Consider the following 27967-nt stretch of genomic DNA (forward strand, 5'->3'; position numbering starts at 1 on the left):
GCATGAAGAGTACAGAATCTTCCTACACTGTGCCTACATTAATGGGTTACACAACCATGATTGCTAAGATAAAATAACTTGTTCCTATTTGATGTTCAATTTTAAAATGCACAGATTGTATTTCAAGGAGTGAAAGGTTTCACAAGCAAAGCAACAGATTGCACAACAAGTAAGGCAAGAGGAGGGTGTAATATAAAGTCTGTCTTCTACTTTAAATCTATTTACTACTTGTCAGTGTGTGATAATCATCAGTTACAGCCCTAAAACGTTGCCCTGATGCAATTCCTCCATTCCCTGATGCAATTCCTCCATTCTCTTTACATGGGACATCCCTGAGCATGAGACCCGTCTCCCAGCGTGGTACATCCTGCTAAGCGCCTTTGTCCCATGCAGTCCTTCCTTTGCCTGCCACAGATCCAGCAGATAAAATTACCAATCACACCAACTGTTACCAATTGCAGAGATGATGCTAGCTGATGATTATCAGAGGACTGCAGCGCTGGACTCTGCATGAGTTATGCTTACTAGACTTCTGCAAAGGATGACACTAAAGCCTCGCCTACACTGCCGGGATACAGTGAGCTGGTGTTTTTTATCAGAATCACTAGGTTGGAAGAGACCTCCAAGATCATCGAGTCCAACTCAGCCCTAATACCTCAACTAAACCATGGCACCGAGTGTTTTATCCAATCCTTCTTTAAATACCTCCGGGAATGGTGACTTCACCACCTCCCCGGGCAGACCATTCCAATATTTGATCACCCTTTCGGTAAAAAGCTTTTTTCTAATAGCCAGCCTCTTTTCCCTTGGCGCAGCTGAAGACTGTGTCCTCTCGTTCTGTCAGTTGCTGCCTGTGTTCCCGGGTGGCGTCGGCGGGATGGCACCCCGGGACACCGACCGGTGCACTACAGATCCCAGGGTGCAGCGCGCCCACGCCCCGCCCCCGCCAGCACTCGGGCCGCGCGGAGCCCGACGGGACTTGTAGTCTGCAGAGGCGGGCGGGCGGGGGCTCTGCCGGCGCGGCTCCCGCCTGCCGGCCGGGGAGCAGCCGCGCTCCCCGAATCCGCCGAGGCGGCGAGGCGGGCACATCCCGCGGCGCCAGGCGCTGCCTCCCCTCAGTGCTCCCCGCCCAGGAGCCGGGAGCCCGTCGCGCAGGGGGCAGCCGGCGGGGCGGAGCGGAGCTGCGCGCTGCCCGGCGGAGCACCATGCTGGAGTCCATCTGTGTCACCGGTGAGGAGCGGGAGCGGGGGCGGCGCGGTCCCCGCCGCGCCCGGGGCAGCCGGCGGGCCGCCAGCTCTTCCCTGCCGAGCGGGGAAGCATCGCCCGGGCGGCGCCGAGGGTGTCACCTGGTCCCTGGGGACGGGGGAAGGGGCTCCACACCTGCCTGGCTCCAGGAGCAGGAGCCCCCTCGGTGAATGGGGAGTGAGCGTGTCACCTGCGGGTCCTGACCTGACCCTGCCCCGGGACACGGGCGAGTGCGGGGGTGACACCCGCTCGGCTGGAGCGAGGGACAGACCATGCAAGCAAGAGTGGCAATAAAACTATTCCTGATTGTATCTGTTGTCCTACACGCTTTGGCTCTACCCTTTGCTGTGTTCTCGGAGAAGTTAACAAATCCTTATAGTATGCGTGTATAAAAGCCTGTATTATGACTATATAACGGCAATATAGACAGGTACTTGGTGCCTTGCAATATTGCTATCTTCTGTGCTTCGTATATGTGGAAGGCAGGAAAACCTCCAGTACAGTTGCTGCTTGAAAACAGGTGCTTTCGTTGTTTAAATTTGACATCCTTTCATGTGTCATTACTTCAGCTGCTCCAGCCAATGTTACTTTTCCATGGGGAAGTCTAGCTACAAGAAATCTGCTGGAGGTGTCTTAGTGTGCCCTCATTCAATACCCTTGCAATCATAACTAAGATCTCTTACAGCTACTCTTCCTCTGCATAATTGATATGCTGTTCCATCTGTGCATGGATATGGCTAGAGTGTTACTTCTGATAATGGGAACAGAAATAAAATTCATGGGATCAATCAGAGCGTCCCTGGAGATGTGCAATAGCCACTGCAATCTTAAAGGATGAGATTTTGTGAAAAATAGTTATTTTGAGTCCATATCCCTCCATCAAATATTTCTGACTGCACCTGTGCTGCAGTAGAACAAACCAGAGACCTGCTTGGATGAGAGTTTCATCCTGTGCAGGTCTGCCTATAAATCAGTGTTTTGTGATTATATCCTGAGTTTATTACATCGGTGGGAGTTTGTTGCTTGATTTCATTAGAGCCAAGTCTTCACTTTTACTGATTATTACTGTGCCCATGTAATTTAATTTGAAGGGCCTGAATTTGGAGTCAGTTACATAATACTGTATTTCATTATAGAAGTAAATGTGCAGGAAACTGCTTGCAAGTCATTGCATACCTTTTTTTTTTTTTTTTTTTTTTTAAAAAAAAAGGTAGAAAGACTACATCTCAAATAGCAATGTCATTTTAAAGAAGAAGATCCAAACTGCCAATCAGCCCTAAAAAAGCAGTTACTTACAAACACTGGCAGCTAATGAATCAGATATACAAGTTGGCCGATAGCTGAAACCTGCCCTTGGTTTTGAAGCTCAGAATTAAAAGCTGGATGACAGGTAACACTTTTACAGGACAAAAATAAATAGGTGGATATTTTGGGGGAATAAAGAGTTTTAGATTAAATGTAAAAGTTCCCAATATCATACAGGCTCTAGTTAATAACTAAGATGCTTGTGAAAATAGAAAGTAACTCAATGTCAGTGTTTTTACAGAAACTCGTTGCCTAATTCTGCTGCTAAACCATGTTACATTCTAGTTCAAGTTGCCTGACAGCCTCTTTTCAAAACTGGAGTGTTTTTAAACGTTAAAGGTGTTTCCAGTGGTGAGGAAATAGAATTATGGGATTGTGGTCAGATTCTATTATGCCACAAATACAAGCCTGTAGTTTTTGAGAGGCTGTGGAACATTACAGGTTCTAATACAACACTTTATGTTGCCTGCTTTTTTGCAGAATATTCTTTCTATAGCCCTCTGCACACAGAAACCATACAGTCTTGAGCCCATAAACTACAAGGTGTTGTGAATCTGTTCAAATTGTCTGAATATTGGAGATAAACATTTCTTTGTAACGTAATTGTACCTTTGCACAGTGCATCAAAGGAAAAATCTTTCTTGTCACGTGTGTGTAGTTCCTTCTCATCTCACATTTTCAAACTTAACGATTGCTTGTAGACAGATCACATACGTTATTTGCATTCCTATAAATCTGAAATTCAAGTCAGCCTTGAAATGATTCTGATTTTGAGGAAAAGGGAACTCAGACATATTGTAACATGGTAGTGGTAATCTGAAAAACAAAACTAGTGGCTCAGGCCATTACATCCCTAGGACAGGAGGAAGTGCTCCACAAAAATGTTTGCTAAGCACCTTAGCGACACTTGCAGTTTGGACAGGATTTGTTCATTGTGCATCTATACCCTGAGTGACAGCTGCTCAAAAACTGCAGGATCTCTGTGCTATTTTAGAGCAAGGCTGGCCAGATGGAGATATCCGTGCCATAAATACCTGTCATTAACCTCACTCCACCTATGGAACAGGTACTTAAGAAGCTGCTTGGGTAGTAGCTGCCCTGTAGCCTAGAGGAAGGTATTATTTATACAACACTCTCCAAAGGCTAGAAAGATGCTTACACTGGGATTTTACTATGCATATTATTGACTTGTTAGCTCAATCCATCAGTTTCTAAAGGACAGAGACCAATAATATAACCCAGCTCCTGAATATAACATAAAAATTTATCGTTTTTTCTAGCAAATAACCTCTGACAAGATTAGGCAGTGTCTGCAGTGGTGCAAGGTTCAAGGCTAGTGATGGGGATGCAATTTATACATGGGAAGTGTTTAATTAGTGCAGAATTGTCGTGAAATTTGTGGTTCCCTGTTAGCACGCATGGACTCCACCGTTCTTCCAGTACTGCTGTGACACTTGAATAGCTACCTGTGTATAAATGGAAATTACAGGTAAAACTCCTCTATTTGCAAAACCAGGCCTGTGGTATTTTGAATTGTTCCATGACACACAATACACTTGCGTCTGCAGGATGGAGTAAGTCCAATACTGCCAGTTCCAACTGATGTCTTGACAGTGATGGGATTTTGGCTAGGGCACAACCTGTTGTGAGATTCTTTAGACTCACAGGGGTAGTTGCCTTTGGCTGGCTGGCTCCCCTGCTAGTCTGGCTTATGGGACAGCAGATGCTGAACACCGCAGCGTTTAAGAGGGATAGAGCTCTACTCTGGCCCAAGACAGACCGAGTTGCCATCAACAGGAGGGTTTTCTGCTCTTTGGTACCCTAATTATGACAAAATGGGGACAGGCAGCCCTTCTTGTCCCCTCCTTGCTTATCACTTGCCATCACCTTGCGCTCCAATTGTGGCAGATAGTTGCATGTAATATTTCACCGGTGTCTCTAGGACCGTGTTTTTATTAATGTGTTGTTGGAGAAAGGAAAAAGATATAAATAAATTGAAGTAAACATTCTGGAGAATCTTTTAGGAAGAGACTATATGAGCTTTGTTGTGGGTTTGGGTGGGTTTTTTTTTTTTTAATTGCTGAAGGACTTGTGGCTTTGTGACTGTTGAGTGTTTGGAAGTGGGGACAATGCAAAGAATGCTTATACAAAAGTTACATGAGAGAGGTTCTCAAAGGTAACTGGAGCCCTGGGCATATGTTCTTTGACAGTTTTCTACTGCAAAACTAGAAATAAGTCAAGTCAGGAAATTCAGATTTGTACTTCTCAGAACACATGCAGCATATGTGGATGAGATACAAAAGGTAAAACCTATGAGATCTGTAGCCTGATATCTGTATCCTGGAATGCAGGGTAGCATTACACCATAGCATGGTGGCTTTTAATTTTCCTTTTTCAGATTTTTTAGAAGTAATCTCCTGTCATCTGTCCAATGGTATACAGAATTAAAAAGCTGGAAATCACAGCTAAGCAATCCATGCAACTAATCTGGGTCGGTAATCCATTCCAACTGGCTACTTTATAGCAGCATGGTATCTCAGTACTTTTTGAAATACCAAAGCAGGTTTTCAGGAGACAGGCTATGCAATGAATTAATTTTATATTCAGAATACTATAGCTCTTTTTCAATCACCAGGCGTTGCTAATCATTGGAAACTCTTGGATACAGTAAGACAAGTTTCCTAGAAGACAGTATATTCTCAGTTTCGTTGATGCTGTCTGATTTACAGATATGGGTTTAAAATATGTTATAGATTAAACAAATGTATTAGAGAAAGAATTTTAAATTGGTGCTTCGCCACATGATTTTGACATAGTCTCAAATATTATTTTCTAATTTATTTGGTAATGATATTCAGAAGACCTATAGAAAATTTTAGAACAGCAGTTAAATTACTTCTGTGAAAACTGCTTTGTTGCCTATTATAATATTTCAAATAAGCCGGATTACCTGTTGATTCTAGGTTTCCAGCACAAATAGGCGTGGAACAGTATCCTTTAGTCAGAAAAAAATGAATAACAGCCACACTTTGTTTGGCAGCTGAAAAATCACTTTGCTACGAGATTGCACTTATAAAGTAACTACAGATTGGGAACAACTATTTTTGATATCAGCCATGTGCATGTGAAACCTGCCAGCGCATGTTCAACACTCAACCAGCATTTGTGACACTTTCAGGAGAATTTTGATTTACGGCATTCAGCAATTGTCTACATATAAAAGCATTTATTACTGGCCAACTGTACCTCTAACAGCTTGCTGTCATGAGTTTTTGGTGTTAGAATGACACAGGTGTTGGGTGAGGGAGGGAATCGGTGGTTTAAGGTAATTTTGAGTTGTTTCCTTGAATTAAATTTCTGTGATTTTTTCTTTTGCATTTATCACTTCTTGGATACGCGTGTGATATTAGCTCAAATTATTCCATTATGGCAGCAATTTAAGGCTTCTGCATTCTTTGTGGCTCTTAAGAGCTGGTTAGTAGAGAAGGTGAAATGTTATTGCCTCTAGTTGCATGTTATTTCTTTGTCTATATTTTAAGAAGTAGCTGTGTAATTTCCAATTCCAATTTTGTCTGCCTAAGCAAAGTCATGTGCTCAGAAATTTAATGTGTTCAGACATTATGGAAACCTTCATTTTCACTTACCCTTCTTAAAAGTAAGGATTCTCATACTGTAATTGTTAATGTTTGTCTGAAGTCAATCTCAAATACTTGCCCAAGAATATGAGAGTGGTCATCCTATTCTGTTGTCCAAAAAGTGCATATCTTTTATGTATTTAGTTTGATGTTGTTCTCCTAGAGGTGGGGATCTGTGGTTTCTCACCACGACAGCTCATGGGAAAGCAAGATAAGCCATGTAGGCAGGTTGTCACGTATGTGATGAGAGCAATCTGACAGAATTTGAACAGGAATGCCAAGGAACACGTTCCTGTGCCAAGCGTAGAAGGGGAATTCACAAACTTCCCATGGAGGAAAAATGGATACACATACTTTAGTGAAACTAAATGCTCTTCTTTCCAGTGGAGAAAACAGCCAGGCTGTAGATCACCCATTATATGTTCCTGCGGATAGGACCTCTCGTCTTTTTGTTTTTTAGGACAGGATGTTTGGGAGAACTGAGGAGCACAGGTTGATATGGAATGGGCAGAGGTTCAACAGCATGAAGTACATTGACATGATGCTTATGTTGGGAGCAAAACCAAATTTTATTGTGAAAATAAAACTGAAATACAGCCACTGTTGTTTCTTTTTCCACCTTGGAGGCATTTAATGATTTCTTGCTACTGTTACATTCAGGTATAATTACTGTTTGTAAAGTAATTATAGCTCAACTCGTATAACTTTGGGATGAAGCTCAAATCCCTTTTGCAGGCTTTAATCATGCTTCAGCCATGTCTCTCCTCTTATGTGAATCCTTTTAGTTTAGGTATAGAAGTAGGAAACATTTCTCTGTGGCACAATTTATTTATTCCTGTAGTTTCAGCTCACCTAATGTTCTAGAAGGAACTGGTTGTCGACAGGAGGGGATGGTTAGAACCATCCGCTTGTGAGGCGAGGTCACTTCTCTCTAACAAGCTAGCACAAATGTTAAATTCAGTTTTGATCCTCAGTGACTTTTCTCTGCAGCTGCTCTGCACCAGGGACCAGTCTGTCCCGAAGGCTATGCCAGGGGTCAGAGCAAGAAAGGAGGATTCAGCCATTAAAGAAACATTATTTGCATCTTGCACTTAGTTCAGTGTACAATGTTTCTTCTCAAGTGTTTTTTTAAGCCAGCTGTTATTGTAGAATAGCTTTGATTAGATGAAATACTCAGTGTTGTCTTAAGACTTTTCAGGAGTATAACTAGCTGATCTCGCTCTCCTCTTTAAATATAGCGTATTGTCTGTACTAAGCCTGAACACGTGAAACTGAAGTCTTTTAAACATATATTACTCTCCATCTGCTGTTGTAAATGTTCACAGTGGCTGGCCCTTTCCGGTGTTCTCACCCTTTTCTGAGAGTAAATTCCATGAATCAGGTTTTGCAGATGAGATCACACCAGACTGCTTGTATCGCAGCACAGATCCCTGCGGGACTTCACTGTAAACACTGCTCACATGCTCCTATACAGTTCCCTATTTTTAAAGTTATCCTTTATCCTTACAGAAAGCCTTCCTTGCATGATAAAGATCAACCAGCTCAAAACTATACATTTGTTATTGTAGCAATGTTGATGTTAAAGTAAACATCCGTGAAGCTCTGCAGAGCCTTTTTTTAAACAACTAAGTTCTTAGCTGCCAGCAGTGTAGTTGTGCATGGAGATGCAAGCATAAAAGGCTTGTTTAGCTGGATCTTACGAGTCCCAGTCTAGTTGTTCGAAAGTAATATACACGCTCAGTTCTTCCCTATGCGTAGAAGTCAGGATTAATGTGATGTGACTGCAGTTAAGACATTTTGTGTTTCCTTTATGTTGCAGTTTTGAGTCCTTAAGATTATTATCACTGTGTGAAAATCAAGTTTGTCCTCATTATTAGTATTAATATTTATTTATTTATTTATTTATTTATTCCCAAATGCAGAAAAACTTCACTGGCCAAAGACAGAGCTTTCTAGGAAATCAGTCCTGAGTCTGGAAGTACATAAGCTGAACATTAATAATGAAAACAGCCTCCAGCATCCACCTTCCGGCATCCTCAAGGACATTTTCACAACGGGAACCAGCAGTTACAACGTCCTTCTGCAGAGCAAAGAGGACAAAAAGCACCACGCTCAGAAGCAGCCGTCCGCCCAGCGCAAGAAGCACAGGAGGGCCGCCAAGTGCTGCTGCGGCTGGCGGGGCGGCGAGCCCCGCAGGGTGAGGGCGCCGGGCGGGGGCTGCTGCGGGCCCGGGCAGCCGGCCCTGCCCGGCCCCGGCCCCGGCCCCGCGGGCTGCGGCCTCCGGCCGGCCCCCGGCGCCGCGCCCAGCGCCGCCGCCCCGCCACCGCGGCCCAGGAGCAGAACCAAAAGGCATCCCGGTCTCACGAAGCCGAAGCAATCCCAGTCGTCAAAAGGCCGTGGGAAGGAAGGCGATGGCGCCGGCCAAAAGCTCTGCTTGCTGACCGCGATCAAGCCGTCCAACGTGGAGAAAGAGAAGGTTAAGTTTTTCGACTCGGATTTCACCTACAATCCTCAGTTTGAGTATGAAAACCCTGCTCTGCCAAATGTGTTGGCTAAGCACAGCCACGCATCCGACAGATTTCTTAAGCAGGTATAGTTACTTTTACTCCCTCCGTTTCCAATGGTTATTTCTTCCTGCACCTGCGTGGTATTTGGCTTCGTTTGTAGCAAGTAATTTCTCCTTGTTCTCCCCCGCCGTTTGAAAAATGCATCGAAGGTGAGAGCGCACTAGTAGAACTGAAATAAAACCTTATTTATTAAAAAAAGAATAAAACCTTTCTAAAATTTACAGGATTTTAAAGGATAAAGGAACAGTTCCTTCTAAATGGGTTTACATGAAACATAATTTTAAGCAAGAAAGTTTTTTAGGCGATGAAGCAGGGTCCAGTACGGGAAAAATACAGCGCCTCAACAGGCAGAGGAATAAGGCAGCGTAGAGATCCTGCCAATCCTCTTGGTGACACAGGGATTGGGAGGGGATAGCAATTAATTGAGGTCATCGTTATTGGATAAGAGTATGTTGATGTTCCTTGTTTTAATCAACTTTGAAAGGGTATTTGAATATACGTTAGACTCAATTAAGCAGCAGCCAAATTCCATTCCAGAGAGAGGTAAATTTTAAGAAGACAATTTTTGGTTTTCGTTGCATGCACGCTGGTAACATAGCTACAGACATTCCCCTTCTGTGTAACTGCCTTGGCTTCCTACCTGAGATACAAAAAAACCTAAACAACAAAAGACTTGCTTTCAACTTTGACCTAAGTGGCAAAACCCAATGCTTATCTGTACAGTAGAAGAAGCAGTATTCTTCCCGCTTTTGCTATTTTTAAATGGTTTAGAAGATTTTTTTATTATTATTTTTAAATGGTTTAGGTCTTATTTAAGTCTGACAACCTTTTCTAAACAGACTCCTGTTTTCAGGTGATACTTAAATCGGGAAGACATCCTGCCATTCCATGAGTTCTGCTTCTTTGTGATATGAATATTTCACTTAAAATGAAAATTCCTGGTGGAAAAGATACATGAATTAAAAGGACTAGGGACTGTATGAACTGATCCCTGGCTTGTGAACAGACTGATTTTTTTTTTTTACTTTTTCTAAATCCAAGAATGTACAGAACTGTTATTACCCATTACATCATTGTATTGATGTAATTTTCACATTGAAAATATCTGTATATTTTAACAACTAAGTTTTTGGGTTTTCATTAAAAATTTACTTTCTTTATGAGAAAAGGGAACAGCTGTTCTATTCTTAAAATCTTCTTTCATGCTTCCAAACAACGAACTAAATTGTAATGACACCAAATAAAACTGCTCCTTGACTAGAGCTTTTTAAGAGGTTTTCCTTTGATTTTTTTTAGCTATATTAGCAACATAGATGACAGCAAATCAACAGCTACTGATTTGACAAACCAAATTCAGTACAAATTATCCTTTTTAGTGTGGGCTAGCAGAGCCTTAAAAGTCCTTTTATGCATGATGATTTTCTGGAGCAAGCCTGTCTTTGGTTTACCCTTCTTTTAACAAAACCCCCAAGCCTAAATACTGAATATTTTAATAACAAATGATTCCTCAGTATTATTTTGATTTGTAACTCTACCTCTTTCCCTGTCCATAAAAAGTATGGGAAAATAAAGGCTCTGTAACAACTTTATAAAAGGCAGTAAAGGATTTAATATTCAAGGAAGAATGATATTTCAGACATGGAAGATGTAAATTGTTTCACAAGATTTAGTTTGAGTCACTAGAAAAGCATGTATTCAAAAGCTCCTAAAAATACCAGAAAGAAATACCTTGCACTTAAAAATGCCCAAACCTGCAGCTTTAACACGGCTCCAAGCCCAGCAGGTGTCACTCTCCCTCTTTTATCTACAACTAGCTTTGGAAATTTTCATCTCCACGCGAATTTCAATGTAATTTCATGCAAATTTACTATCCAGAAAAAGCAGCATTAATCAAAATTTTAATCAGCAAGTATTGTAGGAGTACTTGCTTTTCCTCATTGCTATTTTTTTTTCTCCACACAGATTTTACTTGTCAGAAGAAACACGTAGGTATCTTACAGGAAGTTAAGGTCAGAAAGGATGACTTCAGTTGCAAAAAAAGTACAGTATCAAGAGCTGGGTCTTGCAGTAAACACACAACTGTGTGTAGTCATACTTTTTGCTACAAGAAGGTTCTATTCAGTTTTGTTGGGGTTTTTTTTAAAGCATATTTGGCTTCTGGTTATTGCTCCACTTATTTTAGAAAGCCTTGGTAACTGTGAACAGAGTCATTCCTGGTTTTTTTTCTACGAAAGGTGCTCATGGCAGCTTACACTTGCTTGCTCTTTTATGAGTAAAAAGCTCATACTCTCAGCTCATGGTCTTTTATGAGTAAAAAGCCCATAAAGTCAGCTCTTACTGATTGAGCCCACCATTTTTATAGGGGGCTTAAGTGAAATGAGCTCAAAACCTGATATTTCAGAATTTTAGAGAATTTTTCAGTCATGTCAAAAATCTTTTTACCCACAGCTGTGCATAGCCTGCTAGGGCATTAAAACAGATTGTGTTTTCTTATTGCCTTTTCTGCATTTGTGCATGTCTATGAAATTGGTTAATATAGCATTACTGAAATATGTCTGGAAGGCAAATCACACTCTGCCCCATTTATTTATTTTCTTAAAGGCAAGGGGCACTGAAGATTTGCAAATCATTATTCTAGCATTGCTGCAGTGGGAAACACACAGGCTTGTGAGCACGCACTTTACCCCATGCCTCTTCTAAATCAAAGCTTTTAAACCTTGGGCACAGCCCAACACTTTTACTGATTGACTTTTCACAGACACAGAGAAAATATTTTTGAGTTACTAATGCAGTTGAAAAATGCTAATTTTAATGTATTTGTTCTCGTACTGTGTTCTGTTTGTTTATCTCTTCCTACTTAATCATATTTTCTTCATAATAAGGCTTTTTCATGATTCACATTATATGGTGCCTTTAGGGAAGTAAATTGGAGAATAGAAAATAGCATGCAGATTTGCACTCTTCACATTGGTTATCCTATCTGATATTACAGAAGTTAACTCTCTTACCACAGTGTTTCAAGGTCACTGCAGCAGCTCTAGGCTCTGCAAGTTTTCTGCCTCAAACTGCTTATCCCTCATTGTGAAATTTCTTAGCATTCAAAGTGTTTGTTATTTTTGCTCAGATAAATAAACCAGTTATACCACATTGCAAGTGTTTGTGTGACACCTTTTAAGGCAATAATAAAAGTAGCCTACAATTAGCAAATTTATCAGATGCTGGGAAAAAATTTAGGTGGAGCTGGAAGGCTAAACAACATGGCATTCAACACTGAGCAATCCTTTGCTGTGTCCAAGTGATGTCACAGCTTAGGCATGTGGAAGATTCAAGAACATGACACTGCCTGTAACAAACACTTAATTGTAAAACACATCATTCTCCACTAGTAACAAATTCCCTTGTTAACTGAGATTTATAGATAAGGTGTGTTAATACATAACACAAAGCATATCATGCCATCCTAGTGGCACAGGTTCTCAGGGTCTGACACAAACAGTCTCTCTTCCCCTAGAAGAGACTAATAGATCACTTCTGGTGATACCACAGTAGGAAGATAGCTTCACTTCAGAACACAGTCTCATACAAAAACCCAGTGAGTGTATACTTCAAGTTCTTTACAAAGTAATTTAAAAGTTTTTAATTAAATATATTTCTACCAGCTTTAAATTACTTAAATGTGACCTTTATATTACTAAGAACAAGTATGCAAAAGAAAAGCCCCTCTAAACACTGAATAAAACCCAAAATACTACAGCCGGAGGGAACTAGCCTCAAAAATCTACACTTAACCTTCCTCCCTCTGTTCCTCTTGAATCAAACAGCCACCATTTTACGGCTGTTGATCAGACTAACAAACTCAGCCTGTACTAAGTGTTAGCTAATGATGCACCTTGGAAGCTTTTCCCCACAACAGATAAGTTATGCAGGAAGAAGAGCAATGGTTTGTCTACCTTGTCTCTATTACAAATCTCTTCTCTGACTTGCTCGCCTCACACTACTCATAAGAAGTCTTATCAGTACATATTTCTACAATAACTCAAGCACTGAGCTGTGTTGCTGCACATGGGTGACTTGGGATTCAGAGACTTACTTGGCTGTAAGTAATTTGTTTTAAAAAGCCAACAGCACCATAACCTAAACCAGTCAAATAAACAGCCTTATTTTGCTCTTGTTAGTGCTTATGTGTCATTGCTTTCTTGAGCATCTGTAGAGTTTGCTGTGCAAGGGGGCTTGTCTTGGGATTGCTGCTTCTTTTGGTAGTGATCAGAGGAATAAGCAGACATTTTTAGGTAATATTGAAAATAAACAGGAATTATAATTCCTAACCAGTAACCTGGTAGAGCCACATAGTTCTTCCATTTTTTCACTTGTTGCTGAAGAGTGTACAGTTTGGCCTTAGGAACTGCAACAGTGCCAGTGTTCTGCTGGCCTGGAGGCTGGAAAATAAGCTCACAGTTGGATGCTGCAGCAGCTGGCATGCTGGTCTGGATTTTCCCCTTTCCCAGCAAGTTCTCGCAACACCTGATTGAGTCATCTCACCTCGGAGGCAGGTGCAGAATCCCAGATTAAGGGCTTGGTGTTGTAGTCAGCGCCTGGAAACCAAACATTTCCCAAACCTTTTCCCCTCAGGAACCACCCCCAATGGGAGTGGTTGTGGCAAGAAGTGTCCAAACCAGGAACATCACTGGGGATGGGGTTCGTCTGTCTCAGTGTCGGGGCCATCTGCCACTCCCCAGAGGTTTGTGTGCAGTGTGTCTGTGTGTGATGGCTCTCTCTGTTGTTTTGGTGCTTCCAGCCACACCTGCCCGCGTGGAAAGAATTTTCGGGATTTTTTTCTGTTTCGCTTGAAACAGAGTCAAGAGAGAAGGTGATAGGGGTGAGCACCCTTCTTAGTAATTTCTGAATATCTGTTCAGCAATGAAGAGGCCTAAGCTAAATGACTTTCTCAGTATGCAGGAGTTCAAACTTGCAACACCTATCTGGATGTGGATGGAATGCCAGGATGTGAGTGCCTAGCGTGGCACATAAAGAAGTTTCCCTTGAAGCTGTGAACTCTGTCAGGTTGAGATAGGAGAGGCTGAAGTGGGTCTGTGTTTCTTCAGGAGGACCTGTGTCTGAAAACCTGCTGTTTGTATTGTGCTGTTGATTCAAGTGTCTCACAGCATTTAGGAAAATCTTCAACAGGCCAGGAAGGTGCCTGCAGGCAGGAAGAGCTAGAACCTGGGTCTCCTGACTCCCAAAATCATGCTGCCTCCTGTAGCATGGAGGTCTCAGCTCTAGGGAGTTTGCTGTTACAGCCAAACAGGAGGTTTGATGTGATCAGTGCTTGTTTTCTCGCTCTTTGTTGTGATGAGGTGGTTTTAGAAAATGCTTGCACTCCAGCTAACGTCAGAGAGTCCTCTGGGATTTCATTTCAAATGAACTTCGGCAACCTAGAATTTAAGAATTTAAATGGGTACTTAGTGTTTAGTCTTATAGATTGAATTGAAATTTAATATCAACAGGTTGTGAAGACGAATTTCATGCTAGATGATTGATTGAGAGATGACTTCTTCCAGAGTGAACAAATAAAGTTAATTAATTGTTCAGAGAAACCTGATATACCAAACAACTAGCAGGTGACATAAATATCTTAAGGATCTGGCACTTGGCGAAGGAGACTGAAGAACTGTTATCATGAATTGTTCAGGCTGCCGGCTGAGAATAAAATTCCTAGGAAAAGGGTGAGAATATTTAGGTTACTCTTTTAACCAAGGATTTTATATAAGACAGGCAAATGCCTCAGCATGTGCAGACACAGAAAAAATTATAAAACAGACAATGTTTTTGGAAGATAAAATTCATAGGTAATTTTAAAAAGGGGGGAAAAGAGGGGTTGGAAAAATATACAAGACAAAAAATACTGAACATAAGGTGCAATATTTCCTTGGCATTCAGGTAAGTGACATTTCCCTCATCAAAGGGCTATTAGACTTTAAGAATATGTCTAGCTGTCATTTATGGGATTCAGTAGCAATTACTCATGGTTGCTTAGTTTCAACTTGAAAAACATTGGAGAAGGATTGTTGGTAGCTGTGAGAGATAAAAAAATAATCCAAATTCTATGGCAAATCAGTCAATCTGCCAATGTCAGAATTACATACCTGGAGACAAATGTGTTCCTGAATGGAAATAAATATATAATGTAAAAAGAGGTTCAGTCTGCTAGATTTTCACCTTTATTGTTAGTGGTATTTTCTTAGCAAGAACATTAATTTTTTAAGGTAGTGTCAGGAGCTTTTGTTATCAAGTATGACAAAAAGCTATTCCCTGTAGCTGGACTGTTGCTAGGAAAGAAGTTGTTCCATACCGCATTTTCTTTCAAGGGTGTGAAATGACAGATTTGAAAGCAGATTACTGGGGATGAGCATTTCACACTCCACCAATAAAATCTTCAATATGCATAGTTCAGATCATGGTTATGGGCATCGTACTAAGCTTTGCACCTACAAGAGATTTCTCCTAGCAGCAATTCCTAGGAGAATTGTTGATGGCACTCTATTCTTCTCATGAAATAGGCCTTCATTTTTAGGGGTTGTAAAGAAGTACTGTTGTTTAATTGAAAAGTTTAAATGAAAGTTCTGTAGATAAAAGTTCCTGCTCTCTCTCCTCCTTTCTCACACAGACACCCATGGTACAAGGGATTTCATTGTAAGGAGACATTTTTGGTAGAAGTATTATTGTTAAAATTATAGTTACACATCTGCTTAATCATGGTTCCGTGTTCCTAAATTAGAAAATGCCAAGAAATGAAATGACAGTAATAGTTGATCTTTTTCAAATTCTTTGGAAAAAAAACATTAAAAGAAACATGCTGTCAAACTGCAAATGTCCTGGAGACCTCTTACGTCTGTTTTACAAGGCAGTTGTACAACACTGCCAAAATTAAAGTGAAAATGGGTATTATTTCACTAGACTGATAATCATCTAATCATCACACTGATGTGTGTGGGTCTGAGTTATCAGAATGTTTTTTCAGTACTTTGGCATTAATGTACACCTGAAGATGGTATAAATTCATTGCAGAGCATGTCAGCATGTGTTAAATGGGTACAGCCTTTTTGTGACTGCTAGTGAGTTAAGAAAAGAAGAATTTTAAACGAAGAAAAAAAGAGAGATTGAGATGGAGAGAGATAATACAAGCATCAGTCTGGCACGGGGATCTTACTACACTGATATTTGCTATGCTTTTTCATTTTATAGTCCATTAATATTATGAAGCGGACATTGCAGAAATATGGAAGCTATGAAAAATTTGAACAGGCCACTGGAGGCAGCTTGCTGACCAAAAGTCGCATCTGGAATCACGTCAGGAAGTACATGGTGAAAGAAGGCTGTCTTGGTGAGGTAAGTCCTGCACTGAATCAGGAAAGAAACACTTATGTGGACCTTAGACATTACACGGGGATGGACCCAGGAGACCATCTGGGAGGTCTTTTCTCCATAATTACAGGAATATTCCTTACATCATACTTTTCTCGTGGCTAAGCCCAGTCAAATGTTTGAACAATTGAAACGACACAAAGGCATTTTGAACCCTTCAGTCATCTCTCTGAGCCCGTTTCCTGACTCATATGCGCTTGTTCTTAAATTCTCTTCTTTTGGGAGTACCCAAGAGCGACACCCTTCCTTCCCTCCTTTTTTCAGCTACTTGGAGACCAGCACATTTCCATTTATTCATCAGTTCTGCCATCTGTTCTCCTGTATCAAATTATTTACACCAAAGGAAAGAGTTAAGAAAAGGCCAAGAAAAATAAGCAGCAGCCCAAGAGAGTGATTTATAAGAAGCAACACAAATGAAAGTGACATAAGTGAATAAAAATGTCTGAAGGAACGTGTTGAGTTGGTTTGAGTGCTGTTTTTTCCCCGGCTTTAACCATCTAATTTTTTAGGGCCCTGTGAAAAAGACTTATTTTCTATATTCAGAATTTTAGGAGACCAGTTTGATGAAGCTACATGAAATCCTTGGAAAAGTCAGCTGAAATTGAATGTATAAAAAAGGAATCAATCCAAATGAAACCACCAGATGACAGAGTCAAAGACTTGGATGGTATCACGGGCAGTGAGCAAGAGGAGTCTGGAATCATGAGACAAAAATTAATTTCCCAGAAACTAGGTTTAATTGGTAACATAATATTATTACAAGAAACTGCTAAACTCATCACACATTTTTGTGAGACTATCATTTGACACTGATAACCAGATTTTACCTATGTTTCTAGGAGTGGGATTAATAAACTCCAGTTTAGAGCAAGCAGAAAAAAATTGCATGTTTTGTCTTTTCCTGTGTTATTATCTCCCACTTCATTTTTGGCTTGATTTGATTTCATGGCAGCTGGATCCTACATCCTCATCTAGCAACCCATGTCCTTCTTAATGAAATGCCTCACTTCTTCTGTGAAAATAGGTTTAATTCATCATGCTTAGGATGGTCTAAAATATGAAAATACTCTCTCCAGCTGAAGACACATTAATAAAGCTAAGTTGCACCTTTAAGTCTAAATGCTTTGGAATTTACCTATTTTTTCTGCCTCTTAAATGCAAGTTTTATGGGACTGACCATTTGCTGTTGAACTTGAAGCTGAATGGTGAGGTTTGAGGACAGAGAAGTGTTATATTCATGCATTTGATCCCTGGGTCCTTTTTTTTGGATAGTAAAAAATTAATCTTTCTTTAAAGTAGTCTCCCTTGTACTCTTCTGAGCAGTACTGTTTCTTTAGGCTTTACATGAAGAGGGAAAGGTGCTTAATCTTCAACAAAGAATTTCACTTTTCCCTCTCACTCACTTGTTTAAAAAGGCTTTTTGAAGTCAAATAATAAAATGTATCAATAGGTGTTAGTTTCCTTCTCTGCCAATTTTTGTTTTGATTACCAGTTTTCCAAGAGAGAACAGGAAAGCGAGAACTATTTTGCAGTATGAAACAAAACAATACCAGTATTCCAGTATTTCAAGTCTGCATTATTTAACAGGAGAAAAAGAACACAGAACTTCCCTCTCTCATTCAAGTTTCTTTAGAATTGCAGCTGAAATGCTTTCAGACAGCTAATTATATAGATACATAGTGAGTTAATGTGTTCTTATCTAGTATTTTCCAGTTCTCAGTAATACTAAGATAATTCAACACATTTCAAAAACTGGAATTTTCTCTAATTTATTGTGCATGCAATTGCTCCCTACCCTCTGAGTCTAGTCAGTGTTACCATACTAAATTTTTCAGTCTCATGTTGGTTTCTCTTCACCCTCACTCACCCCATAAGGTCTGAGGTTCTGTCAATAGCACAGGTGAGTAGGATAAACTCATTCAGGTGGCTCTCTCAGGTCATTGCTGATCGCAAGACAGAGTTGTGAAGGGCAAGGGACTAAAGAGAAATCAAATAATGGAAGGGCCAGAGGAAAAAGCAAGAACAGGAGGGGAAGAGAGCTCTTTCAGTTCTACCTGAACTCTCTCCTCTTCAGATTGTGGTCCATCTCACGGAGGACCTGCTGTCCCGAGCCTCCATGACCGTGGTGAACGGCCGCCCCACTCTCACCATCAATGTCTCCACCGCGCGAGAGCACTGGCTGGAGGGGATGCTGAGACACGAAATTGGTATGAGCATGACATCCCTTCTGCAGGCAAAGGGGAGTACTTGCATGCATTCTTACTTACTGCACACTGATGGGCCAGGCACTGGACAGATACAGAAAGTGGGAACACCCCTATCCAAAGAGCCTGTGCTGGAGATATGCTAAAGGGAAGGAGAAACCTTTTTATCACTGCAGCATGCAGTAAAAGGTTTCCTAGGGTCCATGGACATAAGCACTTTAGGTCAGGTCCAGAGCAAGCTTTTGAAGTAAGCCTACCAGCTAGTCCCACTTACTGCACTGAAGTTCACATGCCAAAGGAATCTTGAAGCAGGCAAAGACTAATCCTTTCAGGTGACACTAGCCCAGAGGCTCTGCTCCAGGGCATACCTTCTGTGCTGTCAGTGCTCAGGGACATTTTGCTCAGGAGAGCAATTTTTTTAACTACTCTGGAGTTAAAAAAAAAAAAGGGGAAACAAAATGTGGCTGTTCAACCTCTGCTCCAGCCATGTCACTTTACAAACCTGCTCCTGTCACGCTACACTGCTTGCAAATATAGGCATGCTTTAGGTATGAAGAATTTACCCAGTGATCCCTAAACTGGTGTAAAATTGCTGTGGTTTTGCATTACACAAGGTTGGCCCAGCCCTGTGGAAAATTTCTACTAATTTTTCAGTGCATCTGTTTCAACTAAGTACATAAAAAATTGATAAACTTGGATAGTGCCTGAATATCAACTGAAGAATAAGCCTGGCAATTGCCTAGAACCACTGTTACTCGCATTTTAAGGGATGTAGCATCTTCCAAGGCTGCAGTAGTGCTATTTAATCACCTTCAGGAGGCAACATTTCTGCCCTTTTACTTTGATTTTCCTTCCTGCTGTTCTCTACAATGCCTAGCCTATGCCAGGGACAATTCAGCTTGTAAGGCTTCCGAAAATTCCTTTTAACAGATTTAGAAAGTCAAGTCCTCCTGATAGTTGCGTTCTTTAAGCATTTTTCAGGAATTTCACTTGCAGTCAGCAGGTGAATATTTGCATGGTGTATATATCTCTGACAAAATTCTCTGTTGTAGATAAAGCTAATGTCATCGCTTTTCCCAGTGCCCAGTCCTACCAGCTCAGAATTCTGAAATTTTATATATTTTATAATGTTTTGTTTATCATTGGATGCCACTGTTCTCAATGCCACTAAGTCCTTTTATTATTTTTTTTTTTCCTACAGGAACGCATTACTTTCGGGGTTTTAACAACAACAGCCAGCCTTGGTGCAACCGTAATGGACGTAGAAAACATGGGTTAAAACCAATCAACCCCACAGAAGAGGGGCTAGCCAGTATTCACAGCGTCCTGTTCCGCAAAGACCCTTTTCTTTGGAGAGCTGCCTTGCTGTATTACACAGTGTACCAGGCCAGCCAAATGTCCTTCAGTCAGCTTTTCCACGATGTAGGGAAATTTGTCGAGGACCCCAATACTAGGTGGGATTACTGCGTGCGGGCCAAGAGAGGGTGGACTGACACTTCACAACCAGGTGAGTTCCCCATTTGTGTTCTCGTTTTGTACTTCAGGGAGGTTTTCAGAACATACGCAGAGCTCCTTAATCATGACACGCAGTAAAACCTTTGCAAAAGGAAGAAACTGGACTTCACACTTTCCGAAATGGGGTCTCAGGAATTCTGCTGTGGAAAACAAGGCTGAAGGCTGAAAATGCTCATGAGTGAGACCTTCAAGCTGAATCAGTAAAGGATTTTTTTTTTTTAGTGGAAGTGAAACGTAAATGCAAAACTTTGAAAGAATTCATACTCAGAGTTTGACCTGCTTTCTACAGATGTAATGTTGCCTTTGGGTATTCACAGGCCGTATCTTCTATGTTTGATTTCTTTTTCTGGCTAGTGGGTTTTGCCTTCTAGCTAGTTTTTGGAAAGGTTTTCAAAGTCAGGGATATAAATATCTAGTTTTTAAAAATAAAATTGTTCTGCTCACTATTTTTTAAAAATAAAATTGTTCTGCTCATAATGGCTTCTGAGAATGTGCTTTGACCAAACACTGATAAGAGTGCAATGTATCTCCATTCCTTTCAGGCTGTTTCAATAAGGACCAGGTGTACTTGGATGGCATCCTCCGAATCCTGAGATACAGGGAGTCCATTGATTTCCATCTTCTGACAGCCCTTGGAAAGGTGACTGAACTCATTATTCCCAAGGGTACAGTTTCATCATTTCAGCAAGCCTGCCTGTAACGAGCTATGAGTCATGGTGCTTTTACTGTGGTCTAGAATTCTCTGCTCTGTACAGCACCTTACACTGTGCAAGTTGAGGTCCAAAAAATTTCTACCAGCTTGTCCTCATTCTTCACTTATCAGATTAAGATTTTTATGGTCATATTTCTCAGACTTTCCTCCCTTAATGGGGTACTACCTGACTTGCAGTACAACAGACTGCCTTGGCCAAACAAGACAGGTACTAGATAAGGCAGTGGTCGTAGCAGAAAACAAAATGAGCCGTTTGACGTTCATGCAGCCCCCTTCCACCACAAACAGTATTTCTTCTCAAAGTTCCCTCACTCATGGCAGGTGTTTTTCAAAAATTAGGGTTTTGGGTTTTTTTCCCTTGAATAATGGTATTTCTACATTCACAGAATGTGAATGAATTTTGGGGCCATTCTAACTGTCATGGCTTGTTTGTTCTCAAATCATCCTAAGAAATGCAGAAATTTTGTCACCCTTCCTGAACCAAATCATTGGGTTGCTAAGCTTTTACAGTTCATTAAGCATGGTTCATACTCACATAAACAGAGAGTCAAATTGACTTGAGCTTGAATTTAGAGCTCGTATACCAACATTTCTGCCCACTTAGCAATCAATGGGTGGTAAAAGGAAGGGGCACATTATGATAGTGGGTTTTGGTCCACAATTAAGTTTTCCCTTTACTGTTAGAAACATCCTTAATGATAAGCAAGAGCTATTTAGGTAACTGAACCAGTTAGGAAGCTTTGAAAATAAAATCACGCTGTCAGGTAAGTCTGCAACTTTCTCTCTGAAATTTCCTTTTGTTTTAAGCCTGCTTAACTCCACACAGCTTCCACCTGCTAAACCACTGAGTACACAGTTCCTTTTCTGCTTTATGCCTGTCTCTCTTCAGGGAGTCTGCAGGTTGTCAGGCCACTTGAAAAACACATTAAGTCATTCTTCATAAAATTATAGATTCCACTATGATCCACACTGCATGGCACCTACATTAAGAGTCTACAAGCAATTAATTTCTAGCACTATGATTATTTATAAGTGCTTGACTTTACAACTTTTAAAATCAAGGGATCTTAAAATGTATTCTGAATGTTTTAGCTTCAGACATCTGCAGTCAAGCTGGAAATTTATATATCAGAGCAATGTCTGCTCTCCGCATCACAGATTAGTTGAGGTCTGCAGAGATCTCTCAACATCATCTAGTCCAACTTCCATGCTTAGGGAGTGTCAACTAGAGCAGTTTGCCCTGGACCATGTCCAGTTGGGCTTTGAATATCTCCACTAATGGTAACTCCACAACCCCTCTGGGTGGCCTGTGCCAATGTTTTTCCACCTTCATTGTACAAAAGTGGTTTTTGTTCAGATGGAATTTTGCGCAATTTAGCTGGTGCCCACTGCCTCTTGCCCTGCCGGTGTGTGCTGTGTTTGTACACACTGGTGATTCCCGTGAGCTTGCTTTTCTCCAGGCTAAACAGTTCCAGCTCTCTCAGCCTTTCCTCACAGGAGAAATGCTCCAGTGCCTTAATCGTCTTGGTGACCCTTCACTGGGCCCACTCCAATATCTCTGTATCTTCTCATGAAAGAGAAAATAAAATTTTACATAAAATTTGTATTGGGATCTAGCCTAGTGGTTTATCACCACTTTAAAAGGGGAATTTGTTTTTTAGGGTGGAATGGGAGGATCAGGTTGTTCCAAAGGCAGCATTAAGCTTGGCACATTTTCCAGGTCCTGCCTTCCTGTTGCTTCTGACATTACTAGCAGTGTAGAAGAGTGTGTTGTGGATACATGCAAGCTGTTCAACATACCTAGAAGTGACTAACGAAAACACTTGAAACCTGAGAAAAGGTGCTTCTTAAAAGGAGCAGTTTTAAAACTTCGCAGGAAAAAATCAAATACAGGAAGCACTGCAAAATATTTGTGTGGTAATTGCATGCAAATATTGCTGAAGAGAAATAGAATGCAGATATTTGGTGCACTTGAGTATAGCATAACTACCAGAGTTTGAAAAAGTAAAAGCAGCAAAATATCACGTACTGTTGTGTTTCCCAAGAAACTCATGAGCACATATCAAAGAGCGTAAGTAAGCCTGTTTTAGCCTCAGTCTTTTTTATCTAGTGCCATGACTAATAACATATGGTAAGGAAGACAGCCTGTTTCCACCATAGGATGGGATTAATGTTTTTGATCTCCTCAGGATGGCAATTTTGGTAATTTTTTAGCAATTTCAAAGACTGGGGAAATGCGTCCCATTCAAACCATATCGCAGATTATAGATACATGTTTCTTGTTTGCAGCAGTAACAGAAACCTCTGAACATAAATATGTGGGGAGGAGGATCCTTTCTCTTTCTTTAGGCAGGAAAATATGTAGAATTGCATGTGGTGCTGTGTCTCCGTACTGGGAGATGCTGTGGTTTTGTAGAGCTCCTCTGTATCCACTTCTAAATAAGTTAATTAGGTGTAATGCCACATGATGTTCAAACAGTAGTATCTTAGTGACTTGAATAAACCTGAGCATGGGTGTCTGTTCATTTTCTTAATTGGGTGCATCTTGTCCTTGCAATTAGAAGAGCACACTTGTGTACTCAGATGCAAATTGATTCTCTCTGTGGACTTTGTTCCAATTATCATTACTGAGATATGTACCTGTCTCTATGGATCCAGTTTAGCAATCTGGATTACACTGTCCTGTCTTTCCAGAAAGCCCTTCCATGCCCCTTTCACACTGGTGAATCCTTCATGTGCACTTTAATGGCTGCTGAGTAGAAACCATGGCCTCCCAAGAGGGCAGGCTGCTTCCAGGGGAAGCAAACTGTGCAGGGCTCAGCTCCTTAGAGGAAACATGGGGCAAAAAGGTTGGACGGAGCAGGCTCCTCTCAAGCTACCTGGCACAAACCTCCTGTGAAAAAATAGGATGTGCCAGTTAATAAGCACAGCAAGGCTGTGGGCTTTGCCAGTGCATATGCTGCTGTCTGCAGGGTGCCCAGAGCACATAGCTTGGAGACAAAGTGACAACCACACAGATCTCATCACACTGGACAGCTGCCCAAGGAGTCCAGGTCTGTCCTTCCATGGCAGCCTGTGCCCAGCCAAAGCGTTCATCCTTTCTGGACTATCATTCACAGCATCTTGAGCCACTGTGATTAGAAGTCCTAGCTCTTAGAATCATAAGACTTTCCAGTTTCCTTAGGGGAAAAAGCTTCCGGGTCCTGTAAGAATTGCAAAATGAGAGCTCAGCACCAATACCCAGAAGGCTCTAAAGCCATGAGGCAAACCCAGTCTCCGCTCTGCTATTCTATGGTGAAAACAAAAACCTAAAATTGAGATGCTTAGGGATGGTTCATGACAGCATGAACTACAGGGTCAGTTACTACAGGTGCATTTTTAATTCAGCTTTGCATAAGCACATTTACTAGTGAAAATGAAACAGCACAGTTCAGGTCAGCTGGCACCATGCATTTCCCAAACTGTTTCCTGTGCCATGCCTGTCCTGCCCTCCCTTTTTAGTTCCTTAGTCTTTTGCACAGTGTTTTTTCCCATTCTCACGTAAAAATTTCTGCCTTGTTGAGAACGTATTCCAGGACTCACATGTGCTCCATCATTTCCTTCTGGGTTCCTGCAGCTACTGTAGATGTTTCTCATTCACATTCCTACAAATCTATTTACTGATTGTCTCAAAAGCAGAATCAGGAATTACGAAGGCATTTGCTAAATTTATACTTCTTTTTCATCTTCCACTGAAGCACACAGTTGCTCATGTTTTCAAACGCTTCTCCAAAATTTTAAATTCCCCTGCTCTGAAATATTTTCTCATCTACAGGAGAGAATTTATAGCAGCAGCAGAGAAGCAATGGGTCTGTATTGCTAAATTGACCCATGTCCTTCCTTACAGATCTCATATGAGGATGTGGATCGCCTGAAAGGATTAGCTGTGATTGAGAACATGAGGGTGCCACACTTTTTGCAAGACCACGCCCGGTACATGGAACACTTGAAAAAGATCATGGAAGTCAATGAGCTGACTGATGAGGAGCTCCAGGATCTCATAAATTAACAGACCTCCATTCACTTACTGTGTGAGGATGTAGAATTGGACTTCCCAGAGCTTGCAAAAAGGGACTTATGAGGGATGGGAGGGAAGAATGGCCAGAATATGTGGAATTCAGAAAAATGCCCTTTATGTCCTCTTGCATTGTGATTGTATACTGATTCTTTTTTAAAGGGAATGTGCACTTTTGTAAAATTTGGCTTAGAAATTCGTCTGCAGTGATCTGTCAAATCATCTGAGCTGTTTTGTATGCTTGGTATAGTGCTCTGTGCTGTCTCTTATAATATATTGCCTTTTCCTACCCAGGTTAAGAGGTGGAAGAAAGGAGACAGAGGAGAAATTCCCCCTTAGTTCACTTTTGTTTGCCTTATCTTTGGTCATAGCTGTCACGGTTCATAGCAATAGAACTGCTGTAGATTATGCTGCATTGCTGTCTGCATAACTTTCCCATTTAGTCATCATTGCAATGAAAACAGAAAGTTTAAAAACAGTGCACAGAAGCAGGTCTTTGTGCCACAGGATCAAAGTCTGTAACATTACGAAAAGTTTCAGGGTTTTTTGTCTTTTTTTAGTGAGATGATTATGGTGTAAGAAAGAGAGAAAGGGTAGGTAGTGCTGTTTTAATGACTGTAAGTGGGTAGCAAAGCTTTCCCCTTCATTTTCTCAAAAAGTTACACCATTCTACATCTTTATGTGTATAGTACATGTTTCAGGAAGCTGAATTCTGGGAAGGGCCTCCCTCCTTTGAGGACAAGCATAGCATGTCTAAGAAATTTAGCATGGCGGTGTTTTGGAAGGAGGATCGAGCAAAACTGTGATTTCATGACCTATGGTTCTAAATAAATTCAGGAACACAGGGCCACGATCCAGTACAGCTGACAACACTCACTTCTTTGTCGGGTCACCTGAGCCTACAGAGGATCAGGTCACATTTTTGAGCAGTACCCCCACACTACAGTAAGCTTGAGCTTGCAGAACTTATTACAGGAACAAGATGTGACTGGGGGAGAGAAGACAACTCCCAAGTGCCCTATTCCTGTGTTCCAACAGAAGTGCTGCACCATTCTGAAGCAACTTTACCTCTGTTTTAACTGCTGGTGCTATATTCAGGATGAAAGACAGAAAGCTTCTTACAGCAAAGAGCTTTCTCTAGACACATGATGAATAACTTAGATGATGCAAGAGGACTTATTACATAAACTACATTTTCTGATTGTGGACTATTACGGAATTGGTGAGGCAAAGTACATAAGCATTCTGACAAAGACTTTTGTTTTAGAAGACAGAATTTTACAGGGGCTCCTCTGAACTCCTGGGAAGCAGCTGTGGTCAGAGAGGCTGGGCAGAAACTAGTGGGAGCCTTGGACAGGGCTTCTATCTTTTCTTACCCTGGTGCTTTTGCCCACTGGTAACAGGCCTGGCATGGGATAAGGTGAGTAGATGGAGCTAAAATTTCCTCCACACCACATTTGCATGGACCTGAGCCACAGTATCCTTCCCCTCTTATCCTGTTCTTTAGTGTAATAAATGCAATAACTCTCCCACCTTCTTTTACACCCAGGACATTACCAGAAATTACTGTCAAATCTTGAGAACACATTTTCTGATCCATAGGAAAATCTGTGAAGAGCAGGTGACGGTTGGCTAAGAGGTCAGAAGGTTTGTGAATAATCCCATAAAAGCAGCTGCCTTTCAGATACTATTGCAGGTTGTTTGCAGTGGCTGGCTGCTGCAAAAAAGAAAATGCGTTCAACAAGCATAAATTTACTAAATTTAGTTATTTTCAAAGCCGGGACTGAGAACTGCTTGCAGCAGCCTTAATTTCGTGTTGTCAGTATTGTTCAGGAGCTGAAAGTCTTTCAGCCCTTGTATGCTGTTTTCTCTCCTCCTTCAGGCTGTCTAGTTTGATCACTTATGACTTTGCCAGCCCAGCTTTGTTTTAGAGCTGTGCAGAGAAGACACGGTGTAGCAGCAGCCTGACAAGGACCATTTGCATTCAGTCACGCACGCGTGCTCCAGGTTTTGGCTCCTTTGCCAGAAACAGCAAGAAAGCCACATGAGACTGAGTTCAAGCCAAGGATTGCAGTCAAAAGCTGTCTTTGGAGTAAACTGGGCAGAGATCATTTGAGCTACACCGTGGAAAAATCCGGCTCACTTTGCTGACCCTGGGGTTTGCAAAAGGGACAGTCCTTTAAGAAAGAAACAATTCTGAACTGATTTTATTCTGACGGGAGAGTTCCCTGCTTTTCTCCCATGACTTCTATGTAAGCAAAGGGATTTTCCTCCTCCCACAGTAGTAGCGTCTTATACTCTAAGGGCATGTGCATAATGTGTCCTCAAAACCAGGAGGCTGTGCTAGTCACACTTTTGCCACAAAATGCCACGCCTGCAGGCCTGACTCTTTTACCACTCTGTAGCCCTAAACACTACTACAGGCCTTTTTGCTTTACTTGAAGACCTGCAACACCTTTTTTGCAAAGCAGTAGGTGCCATTAAACTTCCATTCTTCATTATTCTTGAAACAGATTTGCCGGGTGCAAAGTTTGGAGTCTGGAAGTAGTCAGTATCAATATGTAGCAATAGGTGAAGCTGTCAGCTTCTGGTTTTGGCATCAGATGTGTCATTCCTCCTTTGTAAAAGCGTTTCAAATTTTGAAGTGTAGCTTTTGTAAATTTTCCTGAATTTTTTGTTTTTCACTGTGAAGAGGCTGGTTACTGAGTTGTGATACTGAAGTTCTGTGATAGAGTGTGTGGACAGCAGTGGTGAGCAGTGGTGAGCAGCAGTGAGCTCACGTCACTGCACAGTGTCATGGTGTCAGTGCTGTGTTGGCAGCCTTTCCTGGCGGCCTGGCTTGGTTGCTTTGCTGTGTATCTATGTCTTGCTATGTTATTCCTATACAGAAACCTGGTTGGCATTGGAAAAGCCTCCCGGTTTCTCCAGACTGATTTTGAAAGGCATTTTATACAACTTTTACAAATAAAGACAAAATAATGAAAGAGATGAGAGTACTGAAGTGTTACATCATGTTGTGTGAGAGGTTTACTCTCTCCAATGGTCTCAGCTCTATAGCAACTTGGACATCTTATGTTGTGTGTGGGAGAGGTGCCTTTCTTACTCTGTTTTCAAAAACATCACTTGGGGTTGGAGTCACAAAGGGCCTGTTGAAGTCTTACACTGGGTATGACTCTCCCTGCTCAGTCAGAAGGCCTGGCTGCTCATGAGGAAATTATCCTTCTATTTTCTAGGATATGGTCTGAAGCAGCGTTGGAGCCTCTTTGCTGCAATGCAATTCTCAGCACCATCCATATGGGAAATGGCAA

The 27967-nt window shown here is 41.4% G+C and overlaps 1 protein-coding gene across 5 annotated transcripts; it reads left to right on the forward strand.

The window, feature by feature from the left end:
* The first annotated feature begins 1139 nt into the window (after window positions 1-1139).
* Window positions 1140-27633, forward strand: MATCAP2 (microtubule associated tyrosine carboxypeptidase 2). 5 transcript variants are annotated; one of them, XM_040085095.1, is made up of 7 exons: window positions 1140-1230; window positions 8108-8775; window positions 15995-16138; window positions 18249-18381; window positions 19580-19885; window positions 20436-20533; window positions 24492-27633. In XM_040085095.1, the coding sequence occupies exons 1-7, from the start codon at window positions 1206-1208 to the stop codon at window positions 24651-24653; spliced, it is 1536 nt and encodes a 511-aa protein (XP_039941029.1). In that variant the 5' UTR covers window positions 1140-1205; the 3' UTR covers window positions 24654-27633. The 5 variants fall into 5 exon arrangements, with proteins under 5 accessions (XP_039941029.1, XP_039941037.1, XP_039941063.1 ...); XM_040085103.1 differs by lacking the exons at window positions 1140-1230; window positions 8108-8775 and adding an exon at window positions 13359-13490; XM_040085129.1 differs by lacking the exons at window positions 1140-1230; window positions 8108-8775 and adding an exon at window positions 13559-13628.
* Window positions 27634-27967: the final 334 nt, after the last annotated feature.

The sequence above is a fragment of the Hirundo rustica genome, chromosome 1, assembly GCF_015227805.2.
Source record: "Hirundo rustica isolate bHirRus1 chromosome 1, bHirRus1.pri.v3, whole genome shotgun sequence".
NCBI classification, from domain to species: Eukaryota; Metazoa; Chordata; class Aves; order Passeriformes; family Hirundinidae; genus Hirundo; species Hirundo rustica.

Excerpts from the sequence above, each read along its gene's own strand:
- MATCAP2 (XM_040085095.1), top strand. The coding sequence starts at position 1,206 with ATGCTGGAGTCCATCTGTGTCACCG. Across the intron at positions 8,776-15,994 it reads CCGACAGATTTCTTAAGCAG|TCCATTAATATTATGAAGCG; the intron begins GTATAGTTACTT and ends TTCATTTTATAG. Across the intron at positions 19,886-20,435 it reads GACTGACACTTCACAACCAG|GCTGTTTCAATAAGGACCAG; the intron begins GTGAGTTCCCCA and ends CATTCCTTTCAG.